General features: G+C 34.3%; 1 protein-coding gene across 2 annotated transcripts in view; it reads right to left on the reverse strand.

Moving 5' to 3' along the window:
• Positions 1-16871, reverse strand: part of LOC127855111 (histone deacetylase 4-like) — a 183587-nt gene that overhangs the window by 164754 nt on the left and 1962 nt on the right. For both annotated transcript variants that reach the window (XR_008037353.1, XM_052390479.1), the window contains exon 2: positions 8042-8467. Coding sequence is in view for 1 of the 2 variants with exons in the window: in XM_052390479.1 (XP_052246439.1) it covers positions 8042-8060 (19 nt within the window). In the remaining variant the exon portion in view is untranslated. The remainder of the gene's footprint in view (positions 1-8041; positions 8468-16871) is intronic.

The raw sequence follows: 16871 nt of genomic DNA on the forward strand, positions 1-16871 counted from the left end.
CAGGACGGCGGTATTCCCACTGAACACGCTTATATTACCTGAAGCAATGTGTAAATTTAAATTTAGATGCACATGTACACAAGTCATTTTCTGAAAATCGTGACGAAGTGAAAGTAATCATTAAAAAAATTAACCAACATTTGATTTTATTCAAATGGTCAACATTATTTATATTTGTGTAGTCTGTGTATTTTAGCAACTCTAATATGCAAATAGATATCGTTTTTTGTTTCAATGTTTAAAGCAAGTCTCGTTTCCGAGATTAAACTGTGTAAATTTCTTTCATATGGTTACTGACCTACAAAATCATTGCTTATATTCGTTAATTTGAAATTCTTTAATTCGTTTATTTGAAAATTATTTAACATTTGTTATAGTATACAATCAAATTTGTACATATTTCTACTCGGCAAATCGCCGCGTGTCAAGACGCATCGCGCCCAGGCGCATTTATTAGGATAAAGACGGTAAGACCAATTTCGCATTACAGCCGGACATATGTGATTAGTTCAAGTGATACTTGGTTGCTGTTACACAAATATTTACTTGCTCACAAACATAACTCAGAATTTTCTACAAAAAAAACAACATAAAATTAAGTCTACATCTACAGTTGAGTGGTATACATGTAGATTGAAGTATTTCGTGCTTAAATAAAGATTTGTCAAACTTTAACACAACACATACTAGCAGTTGTTTTGAAGTTGAAATTAAACTGTTCTATGGAATTTTTCTCGGACGGTTTTCATATTTAGAGGTGTATGTTAATTGTTGACATCATCCTTTAAAAAAATATGTTTGCAGCCTATGAGTTTTTTCTCACAGCTTTTACATTTTAAGGTATAGACTACAACTTAAGACATTATGCCTTCACAGTTTTAAACAGATGTTGTCATCACTTATTGTTAAACAGTTATTTTGTTATTCTCATTTTTCATATTAGAAATATTCATGATTAATGTATAATCGTTCACAAGTTATGTATTGACAATGAAGTGATAATGTATTGAAATTTGTTGTGCGCCTATTAATAGCTTACATTATGTACTATACTGAGGAATATTTTTAGGATTTGAAAAAAATTGTCCTTAGTATGCATATGTTTTTAAAAATCAGTTTTTATTAAATCAATGAGTTCTAAGAATTTCAATTTTTTGTTTGACATAAACAAAACAGTACAACAGCAAATTATGATTGATTATGATTTGTCCTTGTTGCAAGCGTTCATCATTACTTATATTAGGCATCTCAAAAACATGAGTTAACATATGCTGCTTTACATAAGTTTTTCTTTTGGAAGGTAAGAGAAAAAAAAATACACAATGATTTATCGTAATTTACTGATTAATCTATCTGAGAGTAAAATTCAATTACTTTGTATTTATATCAGCGCTGTGAAAAAGATTACACAAGGTACTTAACTGACACGTTACACTTCTTTAAAACGCGTGTGCAGTACAGCTGTATCGAATGCGTTGACTTCGTTTATGTAGAATGGTAATGAATTAGCGCTAATTATTTATAACTTTATTACCAATTAGGTGCATTGTGTTTTTCAGGGGTGTTGCATATTAGCCATCACGCAGCGAATGCCGATGAAAGACAATAAACCAAATGAAAAGATGACGATGTGTGATCAACATGCGTATTTATCACAAATTAATAAAGAATATTTTAATTGCTGTTTGTTGTTTGATTGTTTGCGTTTAACCACACTTATTACTATTTTAAATGTATCAATTTATTTATTTTTAAATTATTGACATTATTGATTTATATACCGGTTGTTTACTTTTTAAGAACAAACACACACATAGAGTTTATAATTTTAATGTTGATATCAGAATAAAAAAGCATTTTATTTGAAAAAAAAAACACTTAACAAACTGGAACCTCTTTCGTATAACACAAACAGTTTTAAAAAGGTATTGACAGCATTTTAATAAAAATCATACAAACTAGAATTACAATTGTTATCAGTATGGCAATTATAATAATAAAAAAAGACTAATGGGCAATTGGCTTCGTTGTTACAAACACTCATTAACGGTTATTCGATCCCACTTGTCCGCTAATCATAACAATGAACGTGTGAATGGCATACATTAAGAGGGTCCATTACTGTCCCTTGATAACAAAAGACTAGTTAATTGGCATGTGACAAACAGGCCCCACCTCCTGCAGTGATTCTCAAGTGTGTTCCCGCATTCGTACGATTTTTCGCAGCTGCGATTGATCGCGAATATGTATTACACACAAATCGGATATTGACTGACGCATTTAAAAAAAATTTAAAATCAGAAATCGGCGAATTTAAGTGCTGACGAAATCGTTTTATAAAAATGACGAAATTTTGTGCTGTCAAAAATGAATGGTTTCACAGTAGTCCAGTCAGTTTAATGTGATGTAAAATGTGCTAAACTAGTTACCATACTTTTTCAAAGTATGATTCGTTCTTTTTCAGTACCATAAACACAAAGTCAAAAGTTTCAGGCATTTTAATGATTATGTTATCTACCACATTTTTTGTACCTTTGTGTACACATTAGAAAATTGAACATTATAAGCTGTTAATGAGTGTTATTTTCACTCAATCTATTTAAAGATTTGCATTGACCAATCATATAAAATTGCTTTGAACACTTTATTATTACTTGCATAATTATCCCCACGCTCCGAATTAAAGCAGGGGGATTATGTGGTTATCTCCGCCGTCTGTCCGTCCGTCCTGGCCACTATCTCCTCGTACACTATTAGCAGAAGAACCTTGAAACTAAAACACATGGTAGCTATGAGCATATGTGCGACAGTGCACTATTTGAAATTTCGATATGACCCCTTGGTAAAAAGTTGCGGCATGGGGATACGTGTCGGCCGCAACCGCGCAATTTCTAGTTTGTATTGTTTAAAAAAAAAAATATATATATACATATTATATGTCAGAAAATTTAGATTCTCAAACATATTCCCAAAATACAGTGTCCAAGAATAGAGTGACAAACTGAAAAAATATACCTAATGCATTGGAATTGATTACATTTCTTGGCATAACTTCACCTTTCAATAATATTGTGTTATTGTAAATACCACACCATTAAGTATAAAGTACTTCAGAATAAATTTGCAATTAATTTAACATAATTTTATTGTATTTGATTATGTTTGACACGAAGATATTCCAAGGTTGTACTTTTACCACAGAGTACAAGGATAAGCATTTCACATAAATGTACTGGAGTAAGAATTTTTAATTTGAACACAGGCGAATTGTGGACATTGTCAATTCGATGATCTTAACACATTATAATTTGGCCCAATAAAATGTGTTATAATTTGTCATACTTCTGTTAAGCAGGAACATATATATGTAAATGATGGAATTGTGAATTGACACTACTAAACGAAACACAAATTCTCAAAAGCAATCAAATTAAACTGTTTGGTTCTAATTGCCAATATGCAGTTGTTCTGAAATATATCACACCAAAAACTGTGAATGCGATACAAAAAACATGTTGTATAATATTTAATATGATGCCTTCATTCATTTTTGTGAATCTTTTGTCTTTTTCTGGCAAACATGCATTTTTACCCAAATAATGCAAATGTTTCATTCAAGTCGCATTCATCTACCGGGTTGTACTGCGTAACAGTATTAACACAAATCTGTTGCTTTATGATTAAATGCAACTGTCATAATCAATAGGGAAAAATCTGGGTGTCTGAAAAAGATGTCACAAAAATAATTATTTAAGCTTAAAAATAGGGTTTCAGAAAATTTATAATTATTACCGTAATTTTAATTTTTTTTTTTTTTAATATTTTCAACTGTTAAAATATTTGGTCAAAACACTGTCAAAATGGGTCCATTAGAATGTTTTAAACAGGAAATTACCTTGTTTCATTCATACAGAATTCACATTGCTATTCAATTACAGTGACTGATACGGAAATATTTGCGCCATTCTTTTTATCATTTGAGCCTTGTTCGGAGAAAACTGTACTAATACATGCAGTGCCCCAGATAATTATTTGAGAAATAGGGTTTTCACCCATTGATTTTGAAAAATAGGGTGATTTCCTTCTTGAAATAGGGTGAAATGATTAATAAAAATGCATACCTTTATATCACTGATGTTTTACCTTTGTGGAAGATGCTCACTTGTATTGATTCAATAAAACTTTAAACTATCATAATTAACTTTAATAAACTGATGTTTCATAACATTTTAATCATTGAAACTGTCCTTAATATAAACTTAAAACAAAAAAAAATCGATAACACGAATGATCATTTGGCTCTTGCTTTCTTGGTTCGAAACAGTTTGCGATCGACTGATATTTTTGCGCAACAATAGCGGACGTCTTTCGACCTCTCTTAGATATTTTTATTTCGCATCGTTATAGAAACTGAAAGTACAGGCGCTTTTTAAATACATGTACAATGAGCGACGGATAAAGTCAGATTAAAAATGCATGTATGTCGAGGAAAATAATTTGATCAGACGCTTTATTTAACTATGAAATCTAGAACGCAGAGAGTTTGAATAAAGCTTGACTGTTTTCATGCTCCGTCATCCAGGCGCTTGCTTAATAAAGACGCGTGACGATAATTATTTCAAATAGAAATTACCGAAAATAAGCAAAGCATTTTCGATTGAAGCCATTGTGTCGTACGCATCGAATTTGACGAATTTGCGTACAAATCAAAATGGTTGCGTTTTCAATACGCATGTTATTGAATTTCTTTGCGTTTTTTTACATTTTAATAGGGTGAAAGACGCAGATACGCAGCTTATCTGGGGCACTGACGTGTGTGTAAAGTGTCATCCCAGATTAGCCTGTGGAGTCCCCACAGGCTAATCAGAGATGACTCTTTCCTCCTAAACTTGATTTTTGGTAAGGAAGGACTTCCTTGAAACTAAAAATACCATAAAAGCGGAAAGTGTCAGCCCTGATTAGCCTGTGCTGACTGCACAGGCTAATCTAGGACCCCATTTTACGCACATGCATTATGCCCAGTTTTCCCAGAACGCGACTCATTCAGTGACCAGATAGTTGAGTATTTGTTCGTATCATTGATATCATTGTAAGTTCTTACAGTAAGAACTTACAATGATAATCAATGATACACACAGGATCAAAACAATGTAAGATCAGGATTATTTGTTGTTGCCATTGCTGTGGTTTGGGCAATACCATGTTGACATGCTGGAATATGTTTATCACTAACCCTTTCCAACTTAAAAGCAAAGTGAAAATGTGCAAACAGCATAAAACCAGAACAGCCTGGGAGTAACTCGCAGTCCGTTCAGGCTTTATGCTGTCTGCTGCTCATCAGTATCTAAGGGTTGGAAATGAAGCCTTTAAAAATTGAATCTAGTGAGAAAGGTCTTTAATTAGATTAAACTTTCTAAGGGACTGCATATGTGTCAAAATACGTTTCTAAGAGGTAAAGGGCTAATGGACATTGTTTAAACAGCGTGAGGAGGTCAAAATATGTACACTTGCTTTGATCATCAGGGAAGGAACTGACTATGATATCAAATGATATGGATGTGATGAGTGTTGAGCGCAAAACGATTGTATCTCATACAGAAACGTGGAGAAGATGCAACAGTTTCTTGCTAAACCCTCCATGATCAACATAGCTTAATAAAACACGATTTTTTCAGTGACATTGCTATTACTGTGAAATAACCATGATCTAGACTATTTACATGCTTTAGAATCCAAGTGCATGGCTCCGCAGCCCTGGAAGACCCTTACGCTGTATAGCGGTTATGGTGTCCCCATAAATTCCACATGAATTTCGCCTTGTTTTTGTTTTTTTCCTCAAATTTTGTAAATCTTATTCCTGTGCCCAGAAACTGGCAGGTCACTCTTTTGTCAAAAATGCACTTTAATGTGCCCAGTAATTATATCGTAATTCCTGTTACCTATTTTACAATATATCATTAACATGAACATGTATGTATTGTCAAATAATGATGAGAAATTGGGTGAAATATTTGGGTTTTCTTTATGTACGAAATATTGACAAGTATATCAGTGGCGAGTATGCATGACGGTCAAAAGATTAAATATTTGGATCTGGTGTATGTTTAACAACAAAGGGGTTACAATGCTGTTGACACAAGCCTTGGGCTGTTTTTGCATTATTTATTGGTATCACAATGCTGATTAGCGGGTGCATACTTGAATAGTGACTTTTCCAGTCATAGGTTGTAATTCAGCCAATCAGAAATAAACACACATAGAACACTGACCAATGGGATTCATAATAGAGTTTCATGGGGCAAATGTTAGAGGGGAATAGTTCAGTTAGCGTTTAGACTTGAAGACGTACGGATCGAGAAAGACACAATCATGTAGCAATCACAACGTATTTGTATAACTGAAAATATTAAGTATGTTAGACATTAAATTGGACTAGAAACTGATATATGGTGTTGTTGAATATTTTATCCTATATTATGCAGAGAAATTAACATAAATAGAGAGGGACCGACTTGTCCCATGCGAGGCACGAGAAAATGGTAGTTAATGCAAAACTCGTCATCTTGGCATTATGCGCATGACGATTTATCGAATGATAGGCTACACACTGGTAATTTAAGAGTATTGAACATTGTTAGTAACTATGTGTCGTCCATGAACTATGAACGATTACGCGACAGTATATATTTAATTTTATATGCATTTTCAATCATTATCCTGTTCTATAATTTATATAACTAGTTTCACAGTTAACAATAAACTTGTATTCAATTAATTGAAACTTCAAATACAGTTTGCTGTACTCTAATTCAATCAGATCTAAACAGGGCACAATGGAGTCTGAGACAGCAGTTTGGACCAAGAGGACAACACAGTACTGCATCCTTCTGTTTAGGCCTAGCTGTAAAATTGGTGCTTCCCAGCTGACGCTTATGCAAAGAAACAATGGATTTTTTTATATGAAAGTGCTTCAATTATGCAAAATGCAGGTATTAAAATATCCCTGAAAATATTTATATTAAACAAGAAGGCTTGAAAGGCCCAAAGTCGCTCACCTGAGATTCAAAGGAACTGATCTGTTCTGTGCAGCCCAAGATGTCATTAGAACAAATGTTCTAACCAAATTTCATGACTAGTGAACACCCTGGCAGCCACGTTTTTCAACAGACCAGAACCATTTTCATACACATCCAAGATATCATTTAAACAAATATTCTGACAAAGTTTTTTCATGAAGATTCTTGAAGCCATATGAGGACAAATGCCCCGCCCCCTGGTGGCCATGTTTTTCAAGCAACTGGAACCATTGTCCAACTTGTCAGAGATATCGTTGGGACAAATCTTCTGACCAAGTTTCATGATGATCAGAAAATAAATGTGGCTTCTAGAGTGTTAACAAGGTTTACTATAGCTATATAAGGAAAAATGCCACGCCGCCTTGACAGCCATGTTTTTCCACCAACCGGAACCATTTTCGAACTAATCCAAGATAATCATTGGGACAAATTGTCTGGCCCAGTTTCATGATGATCGGACAATAAATGTGGTTTTTAGAGTGTTAATAAGGTTTAACTAAAGCCATATATAGCCATCATTTTTTATCTTGTCCAAGATATTATTGGGATGAATCTTCTGACCAAGTTTCATGTAGATCGGACAATAAATGTGGCCTCTAATGTTAACAAGATTTTACTATAGCCATATATAGCCATATAAGGAAAAATGCCCCGCCCCTTGGCAGCCATGTTTTTCAACAAAACGTAACCATTTTCGAACTCTTCCAAGATATCATTTAGACCCATCTAATGACCAAATTTCATGAAGATTGGACAATAAATGTGGCCTCTAGAGTGTTAACAAGGGAAATGTTGACGCCGCACAACGCACGACGGACAAAAGGCGATCACAAAAGCTCACCATGAGCACATTGTGCTCAGGTGAGCTAAAAACTAATGGGAAAAAGTATGAAATGTCATATATTTAATTTTAAATATTAAGATTGTCAAGAAAACACATGCATGTTAATGGCTGTGATACTTACAGTAATTGTTGGACGACATGGTTTTCCATTAAATTTTCAAGTGTCACAAATGAAGTTTCTCCATTTGTTGAGCAACAACTTGACCGCTTTGCTGGCACGTATTTTTTATCGCACAAAACTAGTGAATGTCTTCAACTGTCAGAGATCACTTCTGCTGCCTATAATTATGGTATTTTACTCCAAAAATAGCCTCGAAAGTCTGAAGCTATTCTCATAAAATATCACCAAGAAGAATTAAAACAAGCACCGAAGTTAAAAAAAATAATTTTCCTTTTAGATTAAATTCTTAAGAGGGATTTAAAATAGCTAGTTCTCGTATGTTGCTAAAATTAGCACAGATTTCCAATAACTGGAACTTCTAGGACAGATTCAGGCATGCGACAGCTGAGAAGGCAGCAACTCCCGGGAAAATCAATCCTGCTCGATCTGAAAATAGAAATCTTCATGAAAAAAGTAATTTGCCAATAGAGAGCTCCAGCTCTCTCTGGACTAGGTAATTGACAGATTACGGCAAGAACGAAATTACTTTGTCTTTATTTAGTAACGTTGGAGATAAATATAGCACGGCTCTGACACTTAAATCTTAAGATTTCTATTATCACTGACCAATTTTGTTTTTGGAAGGAATTTTTAAGGATGCCTCTTCATTTTATAGAAATATTACCATCGCTGATAGTCTTTTAACCACAAATAGAGACTTTTGTAACTATTTCTAAACTGCCCTATATCTTAGGCTTCAACCTCACGTTCAAGAAACATCTGACAAGCAAACGGATTCAATTTAAGATACTGAAACAAAAAAGGAAAAAGGAAACTCGCAAAATATTATAATCAAGTGATGACAGTTTATTGCAACATGTACGATTATCAGATCAGTCTTCCACAAAAGTAGGTAAGCAAATGCTCAGGGCTTTTTCTCGCCAATTTGGGAACATGACCTTTATTCGTGAACATCAGAATTAAAGTGCAAATTTCCTTTTAAATTGGGAAATAAATGATTATCTCTTGATTAATAATATTTAAATAGTTATTGATTAACCTTACACAAAACAGAAAATATTAAACATAAATATATATTAGTTAGAGGCTATTTACTTCTTCAAACGCTTTACTTCTATTGAGCCTTTTCGTAATTAAGAAGTTTTCTCCCATTCGGGTAGGTATCACGAGTATCCAGGGTAAAAAGCGGTCCATCTAAAATGCGAATATGACTCCTATCCGCCGATTGACCGAAAAGTGCGGATATGGACGAATACAGGCAATATCGACATTTTTTCTGCATTGTTTAATAAAAAAATGCACAATATGTGTTAAATATGTCAGTATTGTCTCAAAATATAACAATTTAATAGACATTATCATGTTTCCAACTCTTAATTCATATCTGTGAACATGACGAAGTGCCAGAATATTGTTTTAGGGCTACACACCACAAACAATATAACCATGCCGACACCACATATGTTTTGTTGTATAAGTTTACATAATGTTTATATAATTTACTGAATGTATTATTATTATTGATGTCGTCTCAAAACTTTAATATTTAGATATACAATATGCTTTAGAAAATAGTAAACTATTTTTGGGCCGATTATCGACAGACCACAAGTAACAAGACTATTGCCAAGCAATAATAGTCCCCTACAGGCTCCACTATTGTCAGAAATTCCACCATTGTCAGAATATTTCTTTTTATTTGTTGCCATAGCAACCAGAATTTTTCACATAGGAAAAAAATGAAATGACATGCATAATGTCCATATTGCCATCTATCCATGTTCCAAGTTTCATGAAAAAATATTAAGAACTTTTAAAGTTATCACAGGATCCAGAAAAACACCATTTTCAGCAGTATTTTTATTGTCCCCTACCGGTTTCACCGGAGAGGACTTATGGTTTGTGCTCCGTCTGTCAGTCCGTCCGACAGTCCGTCCGTCCGTCCGTCACACTTTTCTGGATCCTGCGATAACTCATCCAAGATATCATTGGGACAAATCTTCTGACCAAGTTTCACGATGATCGGAAAATAAATGTGACCTCTAGAGTGTTAAAAGGTTTTACTATAGCCATATAAGGAAAATAGCCCCGCCCCTGTGGTGGCAATGTTTTTCAACCAACCGGCATCATTTTTTAACTTGTCCAAGATATTATTGGGATGAATCTTCTGACCGAGTTTCATGAAGATCGGACTATAAATGTGGCCTCTAGAGTGTTAACAAGATTTTACTATAGCCTTATATAGCCATATAAGGAAAAATGCCCCACCCTTGGCAGCCATGTTTTTCAAGCAAAGGTTACCATTTTTGAACTCATCCAAGATATCATTGGGACAAATCTTCTGAGCAAGTTTCATGAAGATTGGAAAATAAATGTGGCCTCTAGAGTGTTAACAAGGTTTTACTATAGCCATATAAGGAAAAATGCCCCGCCCCACGGCGGCCATGTTTTTCAACCAACAGGCATCATTTTCAAACTCGTCCAAGATATTGTTGGGATGAATCTTTTGACCAAGTTTTATGAAGATCAGAAATAAATGTGGCCTCTAGAGTGTTAACAAGATTTTACTAAAGCCACATATAGCCATATAAGGAAAAATGCCCCGCCCCTTGGCAGCAATTTTTTTCAAGCAAACGTAACCATTTTCGAACTCATCCAAGATATCATTGAAACCAATGTTCTGACCAAATTTCATGAAGATTGGACAATAAATGTGGCCTCTAGAGAGTTAACAAGGCAAATGTTGACGCCGCACAACGCACAAGGGACGACAGACAAAAAGCGATCACAAAAGCTCACCATGAGCACGTTGTGCTCAGGTGAGCTTAAAAGTAACATTACATAATTGCCTAAAGACTCATGTAGAAGAAAAGCTTGGATGACAGCAATTAGGTGGCAAAATTGGTTTCCAACGGCGTATACTCGCGTCCGAAACAAAATTCCTACTGAAAATTTACCTCAGCGCAATGTAGTACCAAAACATAAAGAAAGCAGCGTATATTAAGACAGCCACTTCCACAAAATATCCCTGTCACCTCTGCCCTACATTTCCATTCGTAAGTACCAGACAGGTACCATGTTTTGTAGTCATAATCCAAATTGTCAACATCATGTTCAAAGGGTATAAAAATACACGTTTCCCTATAGTTTCATCCATTCCTAAGAATTACTTAAAATGAATTATATGTCCGACAATGAACAAGATTTCTATGATCACTAGTGAATAAAGGGATATTATGGGCATCTAAAATTTGATAGGTGTCTTTCGCAACCGTTGTTAAATTTTGGTGTTTTCAATTCGTATACACTTATATTTGAGAATGCAGCATCAACTTACTAAAACAATATCCCAGAAAGAGAAAAATAATGCATTTGAATATCAACTGTACTTTCGTTTTGACAACTGACGACACAAATGATTTGATTTACGATGTAAATCTTATTTAGTTTTAGTAAAGATACGTTCATAAGACACAAAGACACTATTTTGTTTTACGGATCATTTCGGTTTAGAGGAGTGGGTGAGTCATGTAAAATATCGAATATTATATATATTTTTATAAACAACTGGTAGCAAGATGAGTTGCAGATAATTGGTCAGTAACCACATTTTAACTAAATCATTTGACCTGTTAATTCTTTTTTACCTCAATTAAAAAGTAAAAAATGCCCATAATATCACTTTAAAATTGATAATCCACCGAATCCAACAAATGTCCTCTATATATTATAGTTTATTAGTACGTACAAATATGCACATCATTTTTATTTATTCAAATGAACAAAGGATATATTGTAGTACTACATTTAAATGTTTCAAGAATGATTATAACCATTAATTACGAAATCCCGAATACTTTAGAGCACTATTTCCCGCACATCTGAAAGGCAAACCATCAATTTTGGGATTTTTTTTTTAACTGTTCGCCATTAATAAAATCACCGAATAACTGTATAAAGACAGGCAAAACAGACCATAGACTAAATGCTTGATTAAGACTTCAGTTATTTTAATTTCGTCGTTCAGTGGTTAATTGTTTTGGTTTTTTAATCCTTTTTTGCATTCTTTAATGTATCTAAATTTTCTCTCCTTACATGCATGATCAGGAAAACAACAGAATCACATGTTTACATCAGTTTTTTTAACAACAGTAATAAATCAAGTCATAAAAGAAACACATTTTTTGCATTCTTATATATGTCTTAATTTTTCTATCCTTATGATAAGGAAAACAACAGAATCTCATGTATACATCAATTTCTTTATCAAAAGTAACAAGGGCTGTTTGTTAAACAGGCATGCCCCCCATATGGGCTGTCAGTTGAAGTGGCAGCCATTGTGTGATTACGTTTTTGTCACTGTGACCTTGACCTGGTGACCTGAAAATCAATGAGTCATCTGCCAGTCATGATCAAAATACCTATGAAGTTTCATGATCCTAGGCTAAGCATTCTTGAATTATCATCCGGAAACCATTTTACTCTTTCGAGTCACTGTGACCTTGACCTTTGACCTAGTGACCTGAAAATCAATAGTGGTCATCTGCCAGTCATGATCAATGTCCCTATGAAGTTTCATAATCCTACGCGTAAGCATTCTTGAGTTATCATCCGGAAACCATTTTACTGTTTCAAGTCACTGTGAACTTGACCTTTGACCTAGTGACCTGAAAATCAATAAGGGTCATCAACCAGTCATGATCAATGTACCTATGAACAGGGCTTCCGCTGTCTTTCGCCAAATTCGCCGTTGGCGAAAATTTCGCAAATTCGGCGAATAAAATTCTCAGTTGGCGAAAATGCTCGGCGAAACGTTTTTAAAATTCGGTGAATAAAATTCTCGGTTGGCGAAAATGCTCGGCGAAACGTTTTTTGCCTGTCAAGTACCATCCCAGATAGTAAACTCTTTAACCCGTCGACTGTGCGTCAATACATCATCGTGTTATTAACCAGAAAATTTGATACGCAGTCTGCAGCAACACCGGTCAGAACCGGTCATCGAAACAAAGGAAACTTGCTGGTGCATTGTGTACTGGCAGTGACGTCACCATCTATGTATAGAACGCTTGCTGGTGCGAAAACAAAGGTGTTATCGAACATTATGTCAATACCACGGGCCTGGCAAAAGCATTTAACAAAAAACTATTTCTTCACAAAAACACAGGAATTTGAGAGCATTTCTGTTTTATAGTTTCATTATTATAATATTTTGGGATTAGGTAAAGTTTGATTAAGAAACCAACAATTTCGGAAATAAAAAGTATACCATTCACTTGTTGTAATATATTTCGGATATGTTAAAAATTCGGACATTTAAAGATACGGACATTTATGTGTTGGTTTGTTGTTGATAGTTTGTAAAACTATGTTTTATCATATTTCAGGCAACCAGAATGGATGGTGGCAATTATCTGGGCCTTTCTGTCAAGAAATATGCGTGAAAAACATGCATTTATTTGAGCCTAGAAATCATTCACCACTTACAGAAAATGTTTTAACAACAGAAGCTGTCAAAGCTGATGTATATCATATCCAAATGACCAAATATAACTGTTTAACAATATGAAGTGAGAGGCTTTGAAAATAAAGCATCTTTAGTCTTGATCAACTGTTATGTTTTGCAAAGATTGAAATATGTGCTCAAGAATGAATATCTTTAGTATAATGAAAATGTGCTTATTTTGTAAACAATGTGAACTGAACATGTGCTTATGATGTATATATAAACTGATATTCTGTTATGTAGAATAAAAGTATGATTATTACATTGATGTATGTATATCTAGATGTATGCATATCTTAAATGTTTTTTGTTATAAACTGATATTCTGTTATGTACAATATTTTAAAAGGATGATTATAGTATATAAATATTACATGGCTGACAGGGTGACAGTAAATTTGTCAACTTGAGGAAATACTGTCAACCGAGGCGAAGCCAAGGTTGACAGTATTTTTCCGAAAGTTGACAAATTTACTGTCACCCTGTCAGACATGTAATATTTATTTTATTATACCGAATAAACTATTCAAACATGAACAATTTATATGAACCATGAACAATTTTATATCAATAATTGAATTTAATTTCAGCAATGAACAACCATTAATATGTTGAGTGGTTCAGATTTACGGCACAGCAAAATGAACATCGCTTTATTCGGCACCGACCTAGTTACGTAATCAATTTATCCCATCAATTTTGTTAATTCGTCAATTATTTTTTTGAAAATATATTACAGAACCAGCTTTCCGTATTTTATTTTCATCACTTGATTACGAAATTTATGACGTACTTGTGTGACGTCATTTCGGTGACGAAACATTTTGGGACAACAATATGGACGTGGTGGTTTTTTAAAAGTAAAATATTTGTTTAAAGCATCGAACGAATCCAAAACGTATTTCGGATTGTGTGTTTGTCATGCATAACACCTTAAGAACACACACTGAAGTGTAAATCGTTGTAACTTTATTGTTATTAGCATTGGATTAAAGCTGCCTTTGAGGTAAGCGTGTCGTTTATACTAAATTGATTTTCTTTTTGACTCCTGTCAAAGCTTAAATAATGGCATTAATCTATTCTACCGCACAGTTTCAGCTGCAATCGATATTTTAATTATCCAAATACAACGGACACGCACAACTGCGTACTGCGCATGCGCGAATGGGACAGTATAATTTTCGAACATTCCGAACGTGATTGCTAAGGCAGCGGGATACAGTATTTTTTGTCAGTATTTTTTTTCCCGCTGATGGCACGTGATTGCTATGGCAGCGGGATACAGTATATTTTGGACAGTAAATTTATTCCCGCTGGGTCAGACAGTATTTCTATGTCACGATTGCCTATGGGAGTTAAGCATTGTGAATAAAAGTGAGGTATAATAATAATAAATATATTTAAGCTTCATATTGTAGTTATTTGTGTTCTTACACCCCTAGACTTTCACGAGGCGGTCCCAAATGCTTGGCTAAAACTTTGGCTACAGTTTCTAAAATTTGGCTACAAAAAAATCCAATTGGCTAAAAGGTTGGCTAAATAAATTTTTGAGCCAGGGGAAGCCCTGTATGAAGTTTCATGATCCTAGGCGTAAGTATTGTTGAGTTATCATCCGGAAACCATTTTACTATTTCGAGTAACTGTGACCTTGACCTTTGACCAAGTGACCTGAAAATGAATAGGGGTCATCTGCCAGTCATGATCAATGTACCTATGAAGTTTTATGAACCTAGGCGTAAGCGTTTGTGAGTTATCATACGGAAACCATCTGGTGGGGACGGAGAACCCACGACACCAGTACATAATATAATCTGCAAATGTGGTCCTAAACTGCATCCAAGAACGAGTCACTGTGACCTTGACCTTGACCTAGTGACCTGAAAATCAATAGGGGTCATCTGCGAGTCATGATCAATGTACCTAATGAAGTTTCATGATCCTAGGCGTAAGCGTTCTTGAGTTATCATCAGGAAACCATCTGGTGGACGGACGGAAATACGGACAGGACCGACATGGCAAAACAATATACCCCCTCTTCTTGAAGGGGGGCATGATAAATCAAAGTCATAAAAGAAACACAATATCTATAATAAATACATCCAAAAACCAATGTCTATTTTATTATTCTTCTCCCTTTCATTAACCCAAGGTTCACAATTGTCATGTTAATGTATTTTTTGTCAGAAAACTCTAAACTGATGTTAATGTTGAATGTTGAACACAGAACATAACAAATCAACTTATGAGCAACGTCACGCGAAAATGAGTCGTTATGCCCATATGAGGCCAACGTACCCTGTCCACTTATGAAACCATGAAACCTTAACTTGAGTTTATAGCTGAAAGAAGCTCCTGACTATTCTTGCGACTTGGGCCAAGTTCTCAATATCAAGAATTGTTAAGACATTAATATTTTTTAATATTGCACGTCCGTCTGACTTTCACAGCTTTAACTAAATACTTTAGCCTAACCAGCATTAATTATCATAGATCATGGCCTTTTTTTGATATTCTGCTGAACCAAAATCTATGGAAAAGGCTTTTTTAACCGTTTGCATGCTGGGAAATTTGTCGTCTGCTAAAATGTCGTCTGCTGAATTTCTAAAATTAGTATTTTCTTCCATTTTTTCAAAGAATATTATCAGAATAGCAAACAGTTTGGATCCTGATGAGACGCCACGTTTTGTGGCGTCTCATCTGGATCCAAACTGTTTGCAAATGCCTTCAAAATTCGGTTCCCGCACCAAAAGGGTTAAAAAACCTCAAGTGCTAATAATCAGAGCATTTGAGCAACAAAAGGTAAATATTTCTAAATTTACGTATTGTCACTGACCAATGTCTTTCAATTCTGAATATTGACATTTACAATACAAAACCATCATTTCGAATTTTTATATAACAAATTTGATTGTTAAAAAAACAAATTTGTAATCATTAAAGAACAGATTTTTCCCCATTTTAAATTGCAACATTTTAAGGAAAAAGTTTTCGTCTAGAAACCATCTATATGACCATCTTCGCACAGATAAATGGATTAAAAGACAAACAACTGACTGAATGGATTGAATACCTTTTTATGGAGAAAATCCTTGAATTATTATAACAAGTGGAAAACTGCACCCTGTCTTGCCAAGAAATTCTGGATTTTTTCAGATAAAACTATACAGGGTATTGGTTATGATTACTAAACATTCACATTCCTACCAGTCCACAACAAATTGAGTACATACAATCTTGGTATATGTTTATAATAGTTTTTATCAAACGTATTTCCCTATGAAAAGTTTACAGTCACAGTATCGGGGTTTAAACTTTTTATATAATGAT

The sequence above is a fragment of the Dreissena polymorpha genome, chromosome 13, assembly GCF_020536995.1.
Source record: "Dreissena polymorpha isolate Duluth1 chromosome 13, UMN_Dpol_1.0, whole genome shotgun sequence".
NCBI lineage: Eukaryota > Metazoa > Mollusca > Bivalvia > Myida > Dreissenidae > Dreissena > Dreissena polymorpha.